The 25,335-nt window shown below is 38.9% G+C and overlaps 1 protein-coding gene across 2 annotated transcripts in view; it reads left to right on the forward strand.

The window, feature by feature from the left end:
• Positions 1–25,335, forward strand: part of LOC122812201 (transforming growth factor beta receptor type 3-like) — a 715,443-nt gene that overhangs the window by 291,794 nt on the left and 398,314 nt on the right. For both annotated transcript variants that reach the window (XM_044084533.1, XM_044084534.1), the window contains exon 5: positions 5,486–5,763. In XM_044084533.1, the coding sequence (XP_043940468.1) occupies positions 5,486–5,763 (278 nt within the window). The remainder of the gene's footprint in view (positions 1–5,485; positions 5,764–25,335) is intronic.

Consider the following 25,335-nt stretch of genomic DNA (forward strand, 5'->3'; position numbering starts at 1 on the left):
CTCCCAGGGACTTTCTGATGTGGACAGTGTAAGCAATGCCGTCACATTTGTAATTCTTCTTTTGTCCATTTCAAACATTTGGACATGACTATATGGGCTAGAGAGAGATATGACTGTTCATCCAACCACGTGATGTATGCAGCTATTTGTGAATCATGTTGTTGTTTTTCCATAGGCAAAACTGTTAGGCATTTAAAAAGAAGAATCTACGAACACTTGTTAGTTATCAAGAAGAAGGATTTTTGTAATGCTTTGCCTACGCATGTTGAAACATTACAGGGCATAAGTAATATGTCCTATGCAGACCTCCTCAAGGCCCTATCTCTGTATTCTGTCTCCTACAGGCTTTTGAGAGGAGATCTATGCCTGGCATACAGGGCATTGTCAGACCCCACTCTGATGGACCTCCTGCATATCCACAAAACAAACAGTACCAGAATTACCCATTCTAGAGACTTAAATCTTGCCTGTGATATAAATAGGACCTGCTGGAGAGATAAGTATATATCCCAGAGACTACCCCATCTATGGAACAGGCTCCCCATCCATGTGGAGCAGAGTTCCTCCCTAATCCAATTCAAGTGCAACTTGTACAATTGGATGGGAAACCGGAAATTCATCCTTGGTTTGGCACCTATGTCTCTAATGGACACAGGTAACCTGTAAATGTTTCATCTCCCAGGCCCATGCTTACACTTATCAAGGGTATCAGAACTCATCAGAGATTTGGGATGCATGTCTAGGCTTAAAAAGGCACTTGTGGTTATTAACCTATTAAACACCTATGAACCTATAAGCGCACTTCTTCTGTCTTTCGGCTTTTCCCGGTTAGGGGTCACCACAGCGGAACTCCGGTCCGCTAATGATTGGCAGTGAATTTTGAACCTATAAGCACACTGTTACATGTAAAGATTTCAAGACATTTTCTTTTTTTGTGTTAGATTCTGTTTCTATCGAGGGTTTCAGTGGTGACATTAAGACACTTCTTCTTCTTTTGGCTTTTCCCGGTTAAGGGTCGCCACAGTGGATCACCTCTCCACTCATGACTAGCAGTGGAGTTTTACAGTGTCAAGTTGCCAGCCCGGCACCCAACCTTCCACAGAAGGCACACACATGCACACACTCACACCTAGGGCCAATTTAAAGTGTCCAATTCACCTAAAGCATGTTTTTGGGATGTGGGAGGAAACCGTAGCACCCAGAGGAAACCCACATGACCACAGGGAGGACATGCAGACTCCACACAAAAAGCACCCCAGCTGAGGATTGAACCAGAGAACCTCTTGCTGTGAGGTGGCAACGCTAACCACTGCACCACCATGGCCAGCCGGTGACATTAAAACACTACTAGAGTGTAAAGAGACACTCTGGGAGATCGGGCTGAATGCCGACAAACTGCCTGGTTTAAATGAATCAATTAATATCGTGTTTTTTACTAAGACAAAGGATTTGAAGATGAGATTTTTTATGGTATTTTAGTTACAAATCAATAGCTAACAAGTAATACTGCTTAACCAAACTTAACTGCATGCACTTTAGAGCATGAAAGACTAGTAACCAATAGTGCTATGATTTTGGGGCAATGCCCACTTTTAGACTGTTTGCATTGGTTGTCTGTATCACATGATTATTTGAATGTCTTTTAAGGGGTGTGTGTGTGTTTTACAAACTTTTCTGAGGAAGTTCTTGTTGAAACATTAAAGAGAACAAAAGTGCTAAGGAAAAGTGTTTGCTGGTTCTTTTTTAGACATAGTTTCGCCTTGTTTTTTTTATTTTCCAGTTTAGTAATTTTTGTTGGTATCTTAATGTGTTAGTAGGTATTACACACACACACACACACACACACACACACACACACACACACACACACACACACACTAACAAATTTGTTCAAAGTGTATTTCCATCTAATTTTTGTTGTTACTATAGTCATTTGTTAACTTAATAAGACCACTAGGCACAAATGTATCTTTTCTGGTTCAAGAATTTCATTAAGGTGACCGTGTTACTTATATATTATTTCTTTGTTTGTTTTTCTATTTATTTATTTTCATTTGTTAGCCATGGTAGAACAGTTATCCAGATGCAACATTATTAGGTTCAGCCTGGGATTATAGAGAATTGATGTAACAAGAAGCTATACTAACTGATATTTTTACAGAATGAAATCCATAAGTAATTACTGAAAGGTAATATAATGATAAGAGGTATCTAATTAACCTAAACATAGGTTCAGCCTGGGATTATATAGAATTGATATAACAAGAAGATATACTAACTGATATTTTTTTACAGAATGAAATTCAGAAGTAGTTACTGAAAGGTAATATAATGATAAGAGGTATCTAATTAACCTAAACAGGAAATTAAGAAGACTAATTAAGTCCAACAAGCCCAATTACAAGGTCAAGATAGCCTCACAGGCCAAAGACAACCACAAGGCCTTCTAAAGCTATGTCCAAAACCTCAAATGGAGCAAACATCAGTGTGCTGAACTGGTGGTCAGTGGTACCATCTTCACTGAGCAGAGCAACATAGAGAATTTTCTGGCTGAGAATGTCACCCACCTCTCCTCCCTGCCTCCCCCTCATAAAATACCTAGTAGCATGCCACCCACACCTACTAATAGTGAGCAGGTCCTCACAGCACTCACTAAGGTAAAGAACACAGTCTCAGTGGCCGTGACAATATCCCATGATGCCTCCTAAATAGCTTGAAACATGACCTATCAGGACCACTTAAGTCACTTTTTGACAACAGGCTTTGTACCACAAGAATGGAGGACTGCAGTAGTTATCCCACTTCACAAGGGTAGGCTATTAACTGCCCCTGGAAACTACAGACCTATTAGTCTGACTAGTCTAATATGCAAAGCCATGGAACAAATTATCATGCAAATGATTAACAAAGACATAGGCAACCTTCAGACACTGGACCCAACCCATCTTGGCTTTGTCTAGCTTGTAACTGTGTCACAGACAAAATATTGAAGAGTAAAAGGCACTTCCTTATTATAACAGCCTTAGCAACATTTAAAATGGTCTTGCATTTTTGGTTTGGGTTTAGGTTCAGTTTAATGACGCATTCTGGAATGCTTTCATGTAGTTGCTTTAAAGACACTTGATGAAGGGAAACAAGTTCATACCTCCTACCTGGACCTGGCTAAGGCATTTGATTCAATACCCCACTCAGGTATAGTTGATAAACTCACCTAACTGGGCATAAACCCCTACATAACTCACTGGATTGGCAGCTGACTCACAGGCAAGACCTAGGAAGTCAGAATTGGTAATACCAGCTCCACTAAGAGACCAGTCACCAGCGGGGTACCTCAGGGCTCCATGCTGAGACCATGACTATTTGTCATCTACTTCTCAGAGATAAAGGCTAACATCAAGGACCTTTATGTGATTAAGTTCTCAGATGACTGCAAATGGGGAATTGCTGCAGATTCCCCTATGACACAAACATCTTACAAGAGGGTCTAACACAGACAAATAATAGGAACCAAAGACACAGGCTAAAACTCAGTGCCAAGAAATGCATTATAGTGCCTTTTAGGAAAACTGCCACCCAGGTTGATATCTCCATCAGTAAGACACCCCTAACAGTTGACCTGGTAGTCAGGGATCTGGTAACATGCGTAGACAGTAATCTGGCCTTTGACCAACATGTGTCCAAGGAAGTAAGAAAAATCATTCTGGGTCACCCATCTTAAAATTAAGGGCATGGCATTCAGGTCCAACCAAGTCTTAGTGCCACTTTATTCAGCTCTTATCAGACCCATCATTTAGTATAATGCCTCCTTCAGCATATACCTGATCACCCATATGCAACAGCTGGACCACCCATAAAGGTTCTTTACCAGGAGAATACAGGGTATAAACACATTGTCCTGTATGGATCACCTTAAAGCCCTATCTCTATACCCTGTCTCTTACAGGTTACTGAAGAGCGATCTATACCTGGCATGCAAGGCATCATAAGATCCTGCTCTGATCGACGTTTGCACATCCATAAAATGAACAGCATCAGAACCACTAGAGCCAAGAATTTAAATTTTGTTTGTGGCATAAATAAGACATGTTGGCAAGACAGTTATATATCTCAGAGGATCCCTATGCTCTGGAACAGGCACCCCCATCCCAGTGAAGCAGATTCTTTCCCTATCCCTATTTAAGCATAACCTTAACCAGTAGATGGGAAATCAGAAATTCACCCTGGTCTGGCCCCCTTGTCTCTGATAGACAGAGGCATAACCCTCCACATAACCTCTGACTAACATACCCCCTCCTAATAAATGCATGTAATACATAGGGACACAACTGAGTTGGATTGCTTGGGTAAGCTTTTAAAGACTCTGGTGGTCATTAGCCTAGTATATACCTATGAACCTATAAGTGCGAAAAGTGTAGCTGCTGGATAATAAATTACTGGTGGCTCACTAATATTAGAAATGCAGGACCTGTCTATACCTGCCTAATTATAATAGTGAGTGATTACCTGTTTTCTCTCTGAAAATAAATTAATGATGTAATGACACAGTGAGTAATGTGACCATCTTATAGCAAGAGGTTTTTTGGTTCATTTTTGTTGGGGTTCATTCTGTGTGGAGTCTGCATGTCTCAATGCATCTGTGTGTGTGTTCTCTGGCTGCTCCAGTTTCTTCACACCTCCCAAAGTCACTGCCGTAGTTAAATTGTGAGTGTAGTGTGTGAATAAGTGAGAATGTGCATTCTGAGATAGACTGGTGCTGTGTGCAGAATGGGTTTCATTGTCTGGTGCCTGTTGGCTTATGGGATACACTTTGATGTATTTGCACCCCCGTAAAGGATAAAGCAGGCTATCAGAAACTGGATGGAGGGAAAGAAGGATGGACAGATGAAATCTACAGCCAGAAGTAGAAACACTGTTAGCTACATTAGCTTGTGTTTTAAAACTCAGCATTTTTTAAATGTGCTTACCAAGAATTTGACCACAGCTGGAATCTTTGCTACTGCATATTTAGATTCTTTAGTACTTAAGAATGTTTGATGGCAGACTCAGACCCGCTAAAGCAGAAGTCGGGAAGTAGAAGGGAAGCAGCTCCCACTTTCTCCATATGGAAGTTGCTTCTTTCCTTTCTTAAAACTAAAATCAAAAATCAGTTCAGAAAGATGAATCCTTTTACCAGGCATAATATACATGCTTTAAAGTAATGCTTCTTGATGCCAGAAGATTTTATACGTGTTATAACTTCAGTGGTTGCAGAAAAAACTAGTAGTAATGATTTTGTTTTACATAATTATCTTGCTGCTAATTTTTAATAAAATGAGTGAAAACCAGATATGTATAAATAAAACAGAAAATGTCATGTTATTGTGTTCTTCTCTTCATTTTCTGCTCACCATTTCAGGATTCTTTTATGACAGTTTGTGTACATGACATTCCAGTTTATAAATTGCTGTGACTGTCTTGATTTCATCATATACTTTTTTTCTGACAGGTGGGACTGAACCAAAGGCTCCTAGTTACTCTTGTTCCACAGATAAAGACATTCAGCCAGCAAATGATCCCAAGGAAGCCTGGTCACAGCTCACCTTAGAAAGTGGGAAGGAAGCAACATTAAAACAGAACGGCATCAATCAGACTTTGGAAATTGTGAAGGAAAGACTGACTTTCATGAAGAAAGTTGTCCGTATGATGGGACGGAATCACACAGCCATTACAGTGACATGTCTGCCCCAAAAAATGGTGGTTGAAATCAGCAAAGATACACTGCAGGTTGGTAACAGATGATAATTAGGAATGTTGAGATGGAATGGGGATAGAAGAAAATTATCATTGGTTGATGATGTATTATTTATTTATTTATTGCCATTAAATGACAAATGATTTTAGTTTCTGTTTTTTTTCTGTCTGTGTGATAGTTTGATAGTTGAGAAGAAATGTGATAATTTTTTTCTTCTATTATTTAATCAGTTAGTGATGGTGGTGCCTCACTCTGGTGCCTTTCTTGCATATAGATATAAAACCTGAGAATGTCTGAAATGTAAATGATTGACAGTAATGGAAAAGTTGTGGTAGTCCTAGAGGCAGTCCATGGTTGCATGATATTCAGACTTGTTTGCAAGGATGAGTACCATATACCTGACTGGAAGTTGCATGACAAAGCAGCAATTCAGACAATTGCCTAGCTTGTAACTGTGTCAGAGACAAAATATTGGAAGAGTAAAAGGTACTTCCTTATTTTAGCAGCCTTGGTGACATTTAAAACGGCCTTGCATTTTTGGTTTATGTTTAGATTCGGTTTAATGACACATTCTGGAATACTTTCATATAGTTGCTTTAAAGGACAAAAGCTGGCATTGCCATTTGAACCTATGTATTTTGTTTAAAAAATGTATGGATACTTGTAATTTTTATAGGGACACTCCTCCTCCTCCAGTACTGTAGCTGTAATATGAAACGCATTTATCCCAGTTGTGTTCCTGTGGAATCTTTCTTTATACGAGTATGTCTGTTTCTTAGGGGAAGGCTATCAAAATAATATGTTAGGTTGTATTCCTCTTCCATTTTCCTAACAGCAAATACATTTGATAATGTTGTAGAGGGGATGCCTACTGTGTCCCATCCTTTGGTTTACACATGGTGTTGTGTGTTTTTATAGCAGCTTCACGTATGGCTGCACCAGGTATGTACCACTTGCAGTAAGCAAACTCATTTTAATGACTGTTTCATTTTCTGTACAGTGACTGTGCTAGACTGCCAAAAAAAAAATGCTGTAAATAATTGTCATTATTTGGTAAGTAGACTGACCCAGGATCCTTTTACAGCAACTCTCTGGCGACTTCTGGATGTAATGTTATACATAAGATTACTCAAGTCAATATTGTACAGCCGAGTATTCAACTTTTTGGTGGTGTGATTTATTTATTTTGGACCCTGCTTCTTAGTAGCTGTCATTTTGGTAATGTGCAGTCGCTGTTAGTATACCATTAAAAGCATTATCACATCCCACTTACTGCCGCCACATGAACATAGCCAAGGCCACTATAATAAGAAAGTACAGAGTAAAAACACAGTGTTGTTGAACTGGGAAATTAGCACAAAAGGTATGATACTAGTATACTTGGACAATGCTGTGTGTATGTAAAATGTGACTTGAATTTAAAACTGTTTACTGGAATGGGAAAGCTACCAGTCCAAATAAAAGCACTCTGATTACATTAATTTGAATATTTGAATCATCAGATTACAAAACGTCATACATTTTATAAAACTAATAGTATCTACATCTCTGAAATTAAGAGTATGCTAAGGAGTGGTATTAAATTATCAACAACTTAACCAAAAATTCCAAAGCTGGTAACTGGCAACTTTAACAAAGGGCACAAAGTATACCAGTAATTGAAAATAAAAGTCCTAGTAGCAACCATTAAAATTTAAAACACACAACTAAAAGTACTATGGCAAGGTGGTGGTCTTACACATCATAACTTACAGCTAACAGCATGTGTATCATGCACCATCTTACAAGTCATAACTTAAAGCTAACAGCATGTGTATCATGCTCCATCTTACATGTCATAACTTACAACTAACAGCATGTGTATCATGCACCATCTTACATGCCATAACTTAAAGCTAACAGCATGTGTATCATGCACCATCTTACACATCATAACTTACAGCTAACAGCATGTGCATCATGCACTAACTTACATGTCATAACCTATAAATAACAGCATGTGAAGCATGCGCCATCTTACACATCATAACTTAAAGCTAACGTGTATCATGCACCACCTTACATGTCATAACCTACAACTAACAGCATGTGTATCATGCACCATCTTACATGTCACAACTTACAGCTAACAGCATATGTATCATACACCATCTTACATATCGTAACTTAAAGCTAACAGCATAGGTTCATAGGTAGGTACTAGGCTATCTGCCCAAATGCATTTATAAGCCTAGCCAGAATATGTTGGCTTTTGCCGCCCCCTTAGATTACTTCCCTGTGCCTCTGTCCAGCAGAGCCACTGAAATGATCCCAGGGGTAAACTTTCTGTTTCCCATCCACTCGTCAAGGTTTTTCTTGAAGAGTGTTAGTGAGGAGATCTGCCTGATGTAGATGGAATCTTGTTCTAAAGCATGGGAAGTCTCTGGGACAGGAATCAATCCCTCCAGCATGTCCTATTTATTGTTGTGGTAAGGTTTAGATCCCTAGTGCGTGTGGCTCGAGGAGATATGGTTTTCTTTAGGTGGAGCATGTCCATCAATTCTGGGTTGGGCATGGCCTTGTATGTCAGGCAGAGATCACCTCTGAGTAGGCGGTATGCAACCAAGTACAGCTGGAGTTTCTTCAGTCGAGCTGCATAGGGCATCGGTTTGAGGCCAGTGATCCTCTTGGTGAGGTACTTCTGTGGTCTTTCCAGCTGTTGCAGGTGTCTTGTAAGGTACATCCCAAATGGGGCATGTACTCTATGATGGGTCTGATGAGTGATGAGTAGAGGAGTACAATGACCTCTTTTGATCTGGATGCGAGCCCTTTTGTGATTAGGTGGGCCACATAGAAGGATTTTCTAACAACTTTGGCAATGTGATTATCAAAGGAGGGATTACTATCTACTTGGTCCCCAGATCCCTTATTACATCTTCCCTATTTAGGGGACTACCACCTATGTGGTAGTTTGTGGGTACTTTGTTTTTTTCAAAGAGGATGACTATGCACTTTTTGGCATTTAGCTTGAGGCCATGATTTTGACACCAGGTATCCGTCTCAGTGAGACCCTTTTGGAAGATATCTGTGTCAGCCGGAGAGTCAGTTATAGCCCCTAGTTTGCAGTAGTCTGCAAACTTGGTCAGCCATAGTCCTCCTGTGCATGCCTATATCTCTGAGAAGTATATGCCGAACAGGAGGGGTCCTAGGACCGAGTCTCAGGGAATGCCACTTGTAACCGGTTTAGATTCGGATCTAATTCCCGCAACTCTCACCATGTGGGTTCTATCCATGAGCCAGTTGGCAACCCATCTTGTGATGTAGTGGTTTATGTTCAGGCTGGTGAGCTTGTCTATAATACCAGAATGGGGAATGGTGTTGAAGGCTGTGTGTACCACCTTTCCCTCGTCTATAGCCTTGGTAACTGTCACAAAGAAGTCCACCCGGTTTAGGAGGCATGATCTGCCCTTAACAAAGCTGAACTGGGTAGGGTCCAGTGTTTGGAGGTTCCCAATGTCTCTGTTAATAAGTTCCATGATGATGCACTCCATAGCCTTGCAGACCAAGCTAGTCAGGCTTATAGGGCAATAGTTCCCATGGTCTGTTGTGGCTCTACCTTTGTTGAGCAGAATAACCATTGCTATGCACCACTCTGTGGGTATCTGTGGAGAGGCTGCGTTTGAACAGTGTGTTTAGGTGAGGAGTTAGTTCATCTTTGAGCTCATGTAGTACGCAGCCTGGGACACCGTCCAGTCCCATTGATGCTGTGTTTTTGACTTTAGAGAGGGCTGTTTTAACCTAAGTGTCTGTGATTTCAGGGGTTCTACATTCTTCTGGTATGATTATGGGCCCTTTTGGGGGTGAGAGAGGGGTGAAGTTTGCACTGAACCTGTCTGCCAGGATGTTGGCGATATTGGTCGGTTCAGTGTATTTTGTGCCATTCTGCACTAACTCCGAGCAGATCTGAGCATTGTCATTTAGATTCTTGACATAGCTAAAGAATGCCTTGTGGTTATCTTTGGAGTCCTTGGCAATTTTTCTTTTGAAGCTTGCCTTGGATGATTTTATGAGGGATCGTAGTTTCTTGCTGATACTGATCAGGGATGTCTTCCCTTCTTGGAATTTTACTCTTTTCTGTACTAGTTTCCTCCTTCTATTGTATAGCTTGTTTATAGCAGGGGTCCACCAGACTGGTTTCCTTTTCTTGGAGGAGTGAGTCTTGGTTTTGCTTGGGATAGCATGATCCATGCATTCTTGTAGGTGCCTGTAGAATGCATTAGTAAAGGCTTTTGCAGCTTGGACAGCATTATCCTTTAGCATGGGGACTTTGATACTTTCCACCTCGCTCTTAAGTAACGTGAAGTTTGCTTTTGAAAAGTTTTTCACAGTGGTTTCCTTGTCCTGGGGTGGGGGCAGAATGTGGATATCCAGAGTGATTTGTTTATGGTCAGATCTAACCAGCGAGGGGTTGACCTCTGGTGTGGAACACCGGTCGCCCATGTTGGTGATGACCAGGTCCAATATGTTGTCCACTCTGGTGGGAGTGTTGACCAGTTGATCCAGGGTGTTTGAGTTTATAAATTCTAGGAAATGTTGGGCAAGGGAGTTAGTACTTGAGTAGTTCTCAAAGTTAATGTTTGGGTAATTTAAATCACCCAATATTAGGGTGTTTGATAGGACCTTTATGTTTTCCAGTGTTTCCAGAAATGCAGAATGGGGATCCTGGGACATGGTGGGTGATCTGTAGCAAGCTACAATTTGAACTGCAGTTTTGCCCATTGTTCGTTGCGCGTGGATGATCTCCGAAGCATCGTGCTGTGCCACTAACTTGGAGGTGTGGGTATCTATGATGAATATGGATATGCCCCTGCCTTTTGTATTTCAGTCTGGGTTCTGTGGCAGAAATGTATGGTATGAGTTGTAGCCTGGTAGTGCTGGGGTGCTATCAGGAGCCTTAAACCAGGTTTCTGTTACTGCACATATATCGATTTTCTCCATACTGAGGAGTGCCTCGAGTGCGTGCATTTTGAGGTTTAGACTTCTGGCATTGAGTAGCCTTACCCTCAGTTTTTTTGTTACTTTTGCTATTTACAGTGGTGGGTTTGTCTTTTGAGCCTTGCCTAAAAAAGGCACTATGGGGGTGGCAAGAGCCTTGGCCAGTATTTGAAAACCTAAGGGTGACAGGTGCAAGCCGTCTCTAGCAAAGCAGTGTGGCTTTTCAAGCATGTCACCCCAGGTGGACAGACACTGGATCCCCTTTGAATGACACCAGAAACTTAGCCAATTGTTGAAATTGATAATTTTTTCTTTATACCGTGGTATCATTCTTGGTGAGGGCAGGTTGCTACTCAGGGTCAGGGTCATACTGGCCTGGGCTATGTGATCAGAGAGCTCTTCCATGTCTCTTTTCATGTAGTCCAGAGAGGTACTGCTCAGGTCATTCACACCAACATGGACAATGACAGAGTCATATTTGTACTTGTTCTGGAGTGACCTGAGTGCTTGTGTTATGTGGCGGATCCTAACACCTGACAGGCAGCTAACAGTAACTTTCTCCTTGTTCAGCCCAGTGAGTGGGACGTCAGTGTGCCTGACTATAGAGTCACCTATTACTAGTGTGTTGGGTATGTGATTTTGCTTTAAGGGCTGTGATTGCATGGCACACTGGTTTTGTGAAGTATGTGTTTCATGGTTTGTGTTGGTGGTGGACGTTGCTTGGATGTCTGCTTTGGAGGTCTCTGTTACTTTTGCAGATTTTTATTTAGAGCCTCCAAGTATGTTTTCGTGTATTTATGTGTGTTTTTTGCCGGTGCTGGTTTAATGGGTCTATGTGATACTGGTGGTGTGATGCATGTATTTCCCTTCTCCTCTTGACTGTCTGATCCAGTCTTGGGTTGAAAGAGCTTAGCCTCCAGTTTGGCTGTATAATTGCATCTCTCGCATGTATTAGTGTTTGGTGGTAGGAGGAGAGGGTTGTCTGCGTACTCGAGGCAGTTGTAATATTGCCTCAAAATGCCCAGATTCACCAGTTGGACTGGAGAGTACACCTGAAACTGCCCTTTGGACATGCCTGGATAGGTGCAGTGAACTGTTTTACTGATTGGCTGGTAAGGTTGAATAGAGAGCCTTGTCCTTCTGTACAGTATAGGGGGGGTCTAGTGCTAGGATTTATAAATGCTTGCTATGAGTTTTGAGCAAGTGCTGGGCTGAAAAAATTAATGCCTTGAGTGCTTAAGTTGAAAGTTTGTCTAGTTCCCAGGGAAAATTGAAGAGGAGACTTTGTGGAGCTGGGAATAGTTATCCCTTAGCTAACCGGCACTGCCTGGCACTCAAAACCATGCAAATGCGTTTTTTATAGCAGGGAAATGAAAGAGATAGAAATTAGCCAAAAATGGCCAATAAACTACTAATTTCTGGGCTGAAACCATTCCTCCAGGGACAGATAGGCTGCTCAGAGCTCCCCTCTCTCACAGGTGAACAGAGAAACTTCCTTCTATTCAAGTAAGGTATGTGAAAACACAGAGATCTGTAACACAGTCCTGAATTAAGCACTAACCTGAAAACTGGAGTATACTAGCTTAGAAAGGCAGGAAACAAGTATTTTTTTTTTTTTTTTTTCAGAAAATAAAGCGGATACAATAAAAAAAAATACCTTAAATGCACAGAAAAGGATACTTATTGTTATATATCTCAGATCAGATTTGTAGTCAATGCCCCTAGTAATAACGTAGGAAGAAACACAAATACAGTAAAAGTAGATGAATAAAGTGCAATATATATATATATATATATATATATATATATATATATATATATATATATATATATATATATATATAAACAATAGAAAATGAACAAACTGATTTAAACAAGTTACCCAATTAACCAGAAAAAAGCTCAAAACTGAGCCCTGTTCCAGCAGTCTTGAATCAGACAGGTTCTAACTGCACACTCCTGTCACTAAGGTGCAGGGGAGCCTTCTCCCAAAAAAGATGGCCTGGATAACCTACAACTAACAGCATGTGTATCATGCACCATCTTAAATATCGTAACTTAAAGGTAACAGCATGTGTATCATGCACCTTCTTAGACGTCATAACTTACAACTAACAGCATGTGTATCATGCACGATCTTACATATCATAACTTACAACTAACAGCATGTGTATCATGCACCATCTTACACATCATAACTTACAGCTAACAGCATGTGTATCATGCACCAGCTTACACATCATAACTTACAGCTAACAGCATGTGTAACATGCACCATCTTACACGTCATAACTTAAAGCTAACAGCATGTGTATCATGCACCATCTTACACATCATAACTTACAACTAACAGCATGTGTATCATGCATCATCTTACATGTCATAACCTAAAGCTAACATGTGTATCATGCACCAGCTTACATATCGTAACCTAAAGCTAACAGCATGTGTATCATGCACCATCTTACATGTCATAACATGCAGCTAACAACATGTGTATCATGCACCAGCTTACATATCATAACTTACACCTAACAGCATGTGTATCATGCACCATCTTACACGTCATAACTTAAAGCTAACAGCATGTGTATCATACACCCTCTTACATTTCGTAATTTAAAGCTAACAGCATGTATATCATGCGCGATCTTACACGTCATAACTTACAGCTAACAGTATGTGTATCATGCACCATCTTACATGTCATAACTTACAACTAACAGCATCTGTGACATGCACCATCTTACATGTCATAACTTACAGCTAACAGCATGTGTATCATGCACCATCTTACATGTCATAACTTAAAGCTAACAGCATGTGTATCATGCACCATCTTACAAGTCATAACTTAAAGCTAACAGCATGTACATCATGCACCATCTTACACATCATAACTTAAAGCTAACAACGTGTATAATGCGCCATCTTACATGTCATTGCCAACAACTAACAGCATGTGTATCATGCACCATCATATACGTCATAAATTAAAGCTAACAGCATGTGTATCATGCTCCATCTTACATGTCATTACCTACAACTAACAGCATTTGTATCATGCACCATCTTACATGACATAATTCACAGCTAACAGCATGTGTATCATACACCATCTTACATATCGTAACTTAAAGATAACAGCATGTGTATCATGCACCATCTTACATGTCATAATTTACAGCTAACAGCATGTGTATCATAAACCATTTTACATGTCATATCGTACAACTAACAGCATGTGTATCATACACCATCTTACATGTCATAACTTAAAGCTAACAACATGTGTATCATGCACCATCTTACACATCATAACTTAAAGCTAACAGCATGTGTATCATGCACCATCTTACAAGTCATAACTTACAGCTAACAGCATGTGTATCATGCATCTTAAATGTCATAACTTACAGCTAACAGCATGTGTATCATACACAAGCTTACATGTCATAACTTAAAGCTAACAGCATGTGCATCATGCACCATCTTACATATCATAACTTAAAGCTAAAAGCATGTGTATCATGCAGCATCTTACATGTCATAACTTACAACTAACAACATGTGTATCATGCACCATCTTACACATCATAACATACAGCTAACAGCATGTGTATCATGGACCATCTTACATGTCATAACTTAACAATAACAGCTTGTGTATCATGCACCATCTTACACATCATAACTTAAAGCAACATGGGTATAATGCACCATCTTACATATAACCTACAACTAACAGCATGTGTATCATGCACCATCTTACACGTCATACTTTAAAGCTAAGAGCATGTGTATCATGCTCCATCTTACATGTCATACCTTAAAGCTAAGGGCATGTGTAGCATGCTCCATCTTACATGTCATAAATTACAACTAACAGCATGTGTGTCATGCACCATTTTACACGTCATAACTTAAAGCTAACAGCATGTGTATCATGCACCATCTTACACGGCATACCTTAAAGCTAACATCATGTGTATCATGCTCCATCTTACATGTCATAACCTACAACTAACAGCATTTGTATCATGCACCATCTTACACATCATAATTTAAAGCTAACAGCATGTGTATCATGCACCATTTTACACGTCATAACTTAAAGCTAACAGCATATGTATCATGCACCATCTTACACATCATAACTTAATGCTAACAGCATGTGTATCATGCACCATCTTACATGTCATAACTTATAACTAACAGTATGTGTATCATGCACCATCTTACATGTCATAACTTAAAGCTAACAACATGTGTATCATGCACCAGCTTGCACCTCATAACTTACAGCTATTAACATGTGTAACATGCACCCTCTTACACGTCATAACTTAAAGTTAACAGCATGTGTATCATGCACCATCTTACATGTCATAACTTACCACTAACAGCATGTGTATCATGCACCATTTTACATGCCATAACTTACAGCTAACAGCACGTGTATCATGCACCCTCTTACACATCATAACTTTAAGCTAACAGCATGTGCATCATGCACCAGCTTACACGTCATAACTTAAAGCTAGCAACATGTGTATCATGCACCGTCTTACATGTCATAACCTACAACTAACAGCATGTGTATCATGCACCATCTTACATGTCATAACTTAAAGCTAACAGCATGTGTAGCATGCTCCATCTTACATGTCATAACCTATAACTAACAGCATGTGTATCATGCACCATCTTACATGTCAAAACTTACAGCTAACAGCATGTGTGTCTATACCATCTTACATATCGTAACTTAAAGCTAATAGCATGTATATCAATCACCATCTTACATGTCATACCTTAAAGCTAACAGCATGTGTATCATGCACCAGCTTACACGTCATAACTTACAGCTAACAGCATGTGTAACATGCACCATCTTACACGTCATAACTTAAAGCTAACAGCATGTGTATCATGCACCATCTTACATGTCATAACTTACAACTAACAGCATGTGTATCATGCATCATCTTACATGTCATAACCTAAAGCTAACATGTGTATCATGCACCAGCTTACATTTCGTAACCTAAAGCTAAAAGCATGTATATCATGCACCATCTTACATGTCAGAACATGCAGCTAACAAAATGTGTATCATGCACCAGCTTACACATCATAACTTACAGCTAACACCATGTGTAACATGCACCATCTTACATGTCATAACTTAAAGCTAACAGCATGTGTATCAAGCACCATCTTACATGTTATAATGTACAACTAGCAGCATGTGTATCATAAACCATCTTACATGTTATAATGGGTCTACCTGAAAACGCTGAAATCGCAGATCGCCAACAATGAGAACACTGACACCGGAAGATTGACAAAGGAGAAGCCCAACAGTTGAGAATCCTGATGCTGAGAACATCAACATGTTAAGGTAAGTGTGCGATAGGGATGGACGTTAGGGTCAGGGTGTGGGTAAGGTAAGTGTGTGATAGTGACACCCGTTAGGGTAGGGTGCGGGTCAGGTAAGTGTGTGATAGTAACGGAGTTTATGTTTAGGGGTGGGTTAAGTGAGTTAGGGTTAGGGTGCAGGTAAGGTAAGTGTGCGATAGTGATGGACTTGAGGGTTAGGGGCGGATAAAGTGAGTTAGGGTTAGGGTGCGGGTAAGGTAAGTGTGCGATAGTGACGGACCTTAGGGTTAGGGTTTGGGTTAAGGTAAGTGCATAGATAGTTGTGTATGTAAGGTGTATTGTAGGTTTTAAGGTTTTTGGTGTGCTTGTGTTGTGTGTGTGTTTTTCAGAAAGGTATTTGTTTTGTTGATTGTCGGGATGTTGGTTTGTCGGGCATGTGAAGTTTTGTGTTTTTGAACTTTTTTTTTCTCCGTTTTTTTTATGTCAGTTATTTCGTTGTCGGTGTTTTGGCATGTCGGTGTTATCAGGCAGACCCGTTATAATGTACAACTAACAGAATGTGTATCATGCACCATCTTACACATCATAACTTACAGCTAACAGCATGTGTATCATGCACCATCTTACACGTCATAACTTAAAGCTAACAGCATGTGTATCATACACCATCTTACATATTGTAATTTAAAGCTAACAGCATGTATATCATGTGCTATCTTACACGTCATAACTTACAGCTAATAGTATGTGTATCATGCACCATCTTACATGTCATAACTTACAACTAACAGCATCTGTGACATGCACCATCTTACATGTCATAACTTACAGCTAACAGCGTGTGTATCATGCACCATCTTACATGTCATAACTTAAAGCTAATAGCATGTGTATCATGCACCATCTTACAAGTCATAACTTAAAGCTAAGAGCATGTACATCATGCACCATCTTACACGTCATAACTTAAAGCTAACAATATGTGTATCATGCACCATCTTACATGTCATTGCCAACAACTAAGAGCATGTGTATCAAGCCCCATCTTACATGTCATAACCTACAACTAACAGCATGTGTATCATGCACCATCTTACATGTCATAACTTACAGCTAGCATCATGTGTATCATACACCATCTTACATATCGTAACTTAAAGCTAACAGCATGTGTATCATGCACCATCTTATATATCATAACTTACAACTAACAGCATGTGTATCATGCACCATTTTATATGTCATAACTTACCACTAACAGCTTGTGTATCATACACTATCTTACATGTCATAACTTACAGCTAACAACATGTGTATCATGCACCATCTTACACATCATAACTTACAGCTAACAGCATGTGTATCATGCACCATCCTACACGTCATAACTTAAAGCTAACAGCATATGCATCATGCACCATCATACATATCGTAACTTAAAGCTAATAGCATGTGTATCATGCACCATCCTACACGTCATAACTTAAAGCTAACAGCATATGCATCATGCACCATCTTACATATCGTAACTTAAAGCTAATAGCATGTGTATCATGCACCATTTTACATGTCATAACTTAAAACTAACAGCATGTGTATCATGCACCATCTTACACATCATAACATACAGCTAACAGCATATGTATCATGGACCATCATACATGTCATAACTTAAAGCTAACAGCATGTGTATCATGCACCATCTTACACGTCATAACTTAATAATAACAGCTTGTGTATCATGCACCATCTTACACATCATAACTTAAAGCTAACAAGGGTATAATGCATCATCTTACTTGTCATAACCTACAACTAACAGCATGTGTATCACGCACCATCTTACACATCATACCTTAAAGCTAAGAGCATGTGTATCATGCTCCATCTAACATGTCATAACTTACAACTAACAGCATGTGTATCATGCACCATCTTACACATCATAGCTTAAAGCTAACAGCATGTGTATCATGCACCATTTTACACATTATAACTTAAAACTAACAGCATGTATATCATGCACCATCTTACACATCATAACTTACAGCTAACAGGATGTGTATCATGCACCAGCTTACACTTTATAACTTACAGCTAACAGCATGTGTAACATGCACCATCTTACATGTCATAACTTAAAACTAACAACATGTGTATCATGCACCAGGTTACACGTCATAACTTACAGCTAATAACATGTGTAACATGCACCCTCTTACACGTCATAACGCAAAGCTAACAGCATGTGTATCATGCACCATCTTACATGTCATAACTTACCACTAACAGCATGTGTATCTTGCACCATCTTACATGCCATAACTTACAGCTAACAGCATGTGTATCATGCACCATCTTACATGTCATAACTTAAAGCTAACAGCATGTGTGTCATACACCATCTTACATATCGTAACTTAAAGCTAATAGCATGTGTATCATTCACCATCTTACATGTCATACCTTAAAGCTAAGAGCATGTGTATCATGCTCCATCTTACATGTCATAACTTACAACTAACAGCATGTATATCATGCACCATCTTACATGACATAACTTAAAGCTAACAGCATGTGTATCATTCTCCATCTTACATGTCATAACTTACAACTAAGAGCATGTGTATCATGCATCATCTTACACGTCATAACTTAAAGCTAACAGCATGGGTATCATGCATCTTACACATCATAACTTACAGCTAACAGCATGTGTATCATGCACCAGCTTACACGTCATAACTTACAGCTAACAGTATGTGTAACATGCGCCATCTTACACGTCATAACTTAAAGCTAACAGCATGTGTATCATGCACCATCTTACATGTCATAACTTACAATTAACAGCATGTGTATCATGCATCATCTTATATGTCATAACCTAAAGCTGAGATGTGTATCATGCACCAGCTTACATATCATAACCTAAAGCTAACAGCATGTGTATCATGCACCATCTTACATGTCATAACATGCAGCTAACAACATGTGTATCATGCACCAGCTTACATATCATAACTTACAGCTAACACCATGTGTAACATGCACCATCTTACATGTCATAACTTAAAGCTAACAGCATTTGTATCATGCACCATCTTACATGTTATAATGTACAACTAACAGCATGTGTATTAAAAACCATCTTACATGTTATAATGGGTCTACCTGAAAATGCCGAAATCGCAGATCGCTGACAATGAGAACACTAACACCGGAAGATCGACAACGGAGAAGCCCAACAGTTGAGAATCCTGATGCTGAGAACACCAACATGTTAAGGTAAATGTGCGATAGGGATGGACGTTAGGGTCAGGGTGTGGGTAAGGTAAGTGTGTAATAGTGACACCCGTTAGGGTAGGGTGCGGGTCAGGTAAGTGTGTGATAATAACTGAGTTTAGGTTTAGGGGTGGGTTAAGTGAGTTAGGGATAGGGTGCAGGTAAGGTAAGTGTGCGATAGTGATGGACTTGAGGGTTAGGGGTGGATTAAGTGAGTTAGGGATAGGGTGCAGGTAAGGTAAGTGTGCGATAGTGATGGACCTTAGGGTTAGGGTATGGGTTAAGGTAAGTGCATAGATAGTTGTGTATGTAAGGTTTAGTGTAGGTTTGTAAGGTTTTTGGTATTCTTGTGTTGTGTGTGTGTTTTTTGGAAAGGTATTTGTTTTGTTGATTGTCAGGATGTTGGTTTGTCGGGCATGTGAAGTTTTGTGTTTTTGAACTTTTTTTTTTTTCATTTTTTTTTTGTCGGTTATTTCGTTGTCGGTGTTTTGGCATGTCGGTGTTATCAGGCAGACCCGTTATAACGTACAACTAACAGCATGTATATCATGCACCATCGTACATGTCATAACTTAAAGCTAACATGTGTATCATGCACCATCTTACACATCATAACTTACAGCTAACAGCATGTGTATCATGCGCCATCTTACACGTCATAACTTAAAGCTAACAGCATGTGTATCATACACCATCTTACATATCATAATTTAAAGCTAACAGTATGTGTATCACACACCATCTTACATGTCATAACTTACAACTAACAGCATCTGCGACATGCACCATCTTACATGTCATAACTTACAGCTAACAGCGTGTGTATCAAAGACCATCTTACATGTCATAACTTAAAGCTAATAGCATGTGTATCATGCACCATCTTACAAGTCATAACTTAAAGCTAACAGCATGTACATCATGCACCATCTTACATGTTATAACTTAAAGCTAACAACATGTGTATCATGCACCATCTTACATGTCATTGCCAACAACTAACAGCATGTGTATCATGCACCATCGTATACATCATAAATGAAAGCTAACAGCATGTGTATCATGCTCCATCTTACGTCATAACCTGCAACTAACAGCATGTGTATCATGCACAATCTTACACGTCATAACTTACAGCTAACAGCATGTGTATCATGCACCATCCTACACGTCATAACTTAAAGCTAACAGCATGTGCATCATGCGCCATCTAACATATTGTAACTTAAAGCTAATAGCATGTGTATCATGCACCATCTTACATGTCATAACTTACAACTAACAGCATGTGTATCATGCACCATCTTACATATCATAACATACAGCTAACAGCATGTGTATCATGGACCATCTTACATATCATAACTTAAAGCTAACAGCATGTGTATCATGCACCATCTTACATGTCATAACTTAAAGCTAACATGGGTATAATGCACCATCTTACATGTCATAACTTATAACTAACAGCATATGTATCATGCACCATCTTACATGTTATACCTTAAAGTTAAGAGCATGTGTATCAAGCTCCATCTTACATGTCATAACTTACAACTAACAGCATGTGTATCATGCAGCATCTTACACATCATAACGTAAAGCTAACATCATGTGTATCATGCACCGTTTTACACATCATAACTTAAAGCTAACAGCATGTGTATCATGCACCATCTTACACATCATAACTTACAGCTAACAGCATGTGTAACACGCACCATCTTACACGTCATAACTTAAAGCTAACAGCATGTGTATCATGCACCATCTTACATGTCATAACTTACAACTAACAGCATGGTATCATGCACCATCTTACATGTCATAACTTAAAGCTGACAACATGTGTATCATGCATCAGCTTACACATCATAACTTACAGCTAATAACATGTGTAACATGCACCCTCTTAAACATCATAACTTAAAGCTAACATATGTGCATCATGCACCATCTTACATGTCATAACTTACCACTAATAGCATGTGTATCATGCACCATCTTACATGCCATAACTTACAGCTAACAGCATGTGTATCATGTACCATCTTACATGTCATACGTTAAAGCTAACAGCATGTTTATCATGCACCATCTTACACATCATAACTTAAAGCTAATAGCATGTGTATAATGCACCATCTTACAAGTCATAACTTAAAGCTAACAGCATGTACATCATGCACCATCTTACATGTTATAACTTAAAGCTAACAACATGTGTATCATGCACCATCTTACATGTCATTGCCAACAACTAACAGCATGTGTATCATGCACCATCGTATACATCATAAATGAAAGCTAACAGCATGTGTATCATGCTCCAACTTACGTCATAACCTACAACTAACAGCATGTGTAAGATTGCACCATCATACACGTCATAACTCACAACTAACAGCATGTGTATCATGCACCATCTTACATATTGTAACTTAAAGCTAATAGCATGTGTATCATGCACCATCTTACATGTCATAACTTACAAATAACAGCATGTGTATCATGCACCATCTTACACATCATAAAATACAGCTAACAGCATGTGTATCATGGACCATCTTACATATCATAACTTAAAGCTAACAGCATGTGTATCATGCACCATCTTACATGTCATAACTTAACAATAACAGCTTGTGTATCATGCACCATCTTACACATCATAACTTAAAGCTAACATGGGTATAATGCACCATCTTACATGTCATAACTTACAATTAACAGCATGTGTATCATGCACCATCTTACATGTCATACCTTAAAGCTAAGTGCATGTGTATCATGCTCCATCTTACATGTCATAACTTACAACTAACAGCATGTGTATCATGCAGCATCTTACACTTCATAACTTAAAGCTAACAGCATGTGTATCATGCACCATTTTACACGTCATAACTTAAAGCCAACAGCATGTGTATCATGCACCATCTTACACATCATAACTTACAGCTAACAGGATGTGTATCATGCACCAGCTTACACGTTATAACTTACAGCTAACAGCATGTGTAACACGCACCATCTTACATGTTATAACACAGCTAACAGCATGTGTAACACGCACCATCATACATGTCATAACTTAAAGCTGACAACATGTGTATCATGCACCAGCTTACACGTCATAACTTACAGCTAATAACATGTGTAACATGCACCCTCTTAAACGTCATAACTTAAAGCTAACAGCATGTGTATCATGCACCATCTTACATGTCATAACTTACCACTAACAGCATGTGTATCATGCACCATCTTACATGCCATAACTTACAGCTAACAGCATGTGTATCATGCACCATCTTACACATCACAACATACAGCTAACAGCATGTGTATCATGCACCATCTTACATGTCATAACCTACAACTAACAGCATGTGTATCATGCACCAGCTTACACATCATAACTTAAAGCTAATAGCATGTGTATCATGCACCATCTTACATGTCATAACCTACAACTAACAGCATGTGTATCATGCACCATCTTACACATCATAACTTTAAGCTAACAGCATGTGCATCATGCACCATCTTACATGTCATAACCTACAACTAACAGCATGTGTATCATGCACCATCTTACATGTCATAACTTACAGCTAACAGCATGTGTGTCATACACCATCTTACATATTGTAACTTAAAGCTAATAGCATGTGTATCATTCACCATCTTACATGTTATACCTTAAAGCTAAGAGCATGTGTATCATGCTCCATCTTATATGTCATAACTTACAAATAACAGCATGTGTATCATGCACCATCTTACATGTCATAACTTAAAGCTAACAGCATATGTATCATGCACTATCTTACACGTCATAACTTAACGATAACAGCATGTGTATCATGCATCATTTTACACGTCATAAGTTACAGCTAAAAGGATGTGTATCATACACCAGCTTACACATCAAAACTTACAGCTAACAGCATGCGTAACATGCACCATCTTACATGTCATAACTTAAAGCTAACAGCATGTGTATCATGCACCATCTTACACATCATAACTTACAGCTAACAGCATGTGTATCATGCACCATCGTACACGTCATAACTTAAAGCTAACAGCATGTGTATATGCTAGCAGGTATATCATGCACCATGTAAATATATATGTCTGCAAATGTGAAACTCACACTCACCCTAATATAGATGCTAGTGTAATACCCCAATGTAACATCAGCACCACACAGACTCCCTAACTTTCAGAAGGAAATGAGAAACCTATTACTTGTATCTTCAAACAGCATAGCCTCTGCTTACCTTCATTATCAGCTCTCAGCTTATTATCAGTTTGCTACATATTTACTGTATCAGACACTTCAAGGTGCTATTTGTAGTGGGTCAAATTGAGGATCAGCCAACTAATGTGATCATCAGACTTCAATAAAATCAAATCAAACATATGGCTATTAATTTTTATTATGGCTACACAGTATCAGGCAAGTAGTCATATATAAATAATCACACATGTAACGTAATTATTGCATCAAAGATGAAGGCCTTCATTAATGTTACACAAGCACACTATCAGGTGTGTCGACCATGCACTGCTATTGCATATGCAGAGTATCAGACACGAGGTTGTTTCTTATGTACAATGGAAACATAGACTTTACCTTCTATAGAAGTGTACTGAACTCCACTCTGGAGGTAAATTCGGTTATATCTAGTAGCTGCACAGAAACAAAGAAAAACAGAGCAAGAGAGAGATACCATCTTTTTATTGCTATTAAGCAACATAATTTATCTGAATCATTTCTGTGCATTTTATTTATTGATAGACATTTAACACTGTGAAAATCCGACTGGGTAGGACCCCATTTTCAGTGGAGATCTATGGAGAAAAGCTCAAAAGTATTACAACACATTTTAAGAACAATAATTTTACAGTCTTTAAAAATAATAGAAAAAAACAAATACAGTTTTTGCAAACTCATACAAATGCATTTCACTAAACACAGAACACACCTCAAATTTTTACTTTTGAAATGACTACCTAGCATGTCTAATGACTGATTTCCCAATTTTTTCCCATAACCTCATGTACAGAGGCACAAACCAGTTGACCAACATACAACAGATACATTGCTATGACTCTGACATCACACATATAGTACTTCATAAAGGCATCTCACTTAATTATAAATGGATAGACGCAGGAAGGAGGAAAGCAGTACACTTTATCAAGTTATTTTATTTAAAAAAAAATGAAGTTTTTTTTTTTTTTACATAATGTCATTGTAATAGTAGTAGTAACTCATGACAGGGTTGTAGGGGCTCTAATTTTGTCACATGGGCTGTACCCTCATATCAAAACAGTGCCATTCCATCATGAGTAAGTTATGAATTAAGCCCTCCCAGTCGTGGTGTAATATCATAAAATACAATGAAAACTAACTGATACTCAGAAACATTCACAGTAACTCAACAAAGCAACCAGCATGCCAACTGTAAATCCAACATTACCCATAACAGGAAAGGAAGTCCAGTAAAATAAAGTAACATAACACAATCCATGCAGCTATAGCTACTACAAACAAAATCTACAGCCACCATACTCTCTGCTCCTGTAAGCAGAAAAATGAAACGCAGGTATCAACAGGTGGCATAGGACCTCCCAGAAAAGCTACAAAATTATTCAAAAACTTATTTTGTACTACGCCGGGGCATTAAAAATCCAAAAGTATCCTAACATAAACACAAGGTTGCAACACACTCTCAATTTTTTAAGAAGAAAATAATATCAAAAACTGTATTCACGCTAAAAATAGTCAGGTACATGTTCCACTCTTGTGTAGTGTATTAGAAGAGTCTATATTAGATACTCAAAGAGGCGTTTCATCGGACGCCTCTTCATTGACCTGTAAACCACGAAAGCACAAAACAGCAAACGTGCATATAAGCGATTTCTTTCCCTGGGAAAGAAATTTCTTA

This window comes from Protopterus annectens, chromosome 9.part0, assembly GCF_019279795.1.
Source record: "Protopterus annectens isolate FY-2018-M chromosome 9.part0, PAN1.0, whole genome shotgun sequence".
Classification (NCBI taxonomy): domain Eukaryota; kingdom Metazoa; phylum Chordata; order Ceratodontiformes; family Protopteridae; genus Protopterus; species Protopterus annectens.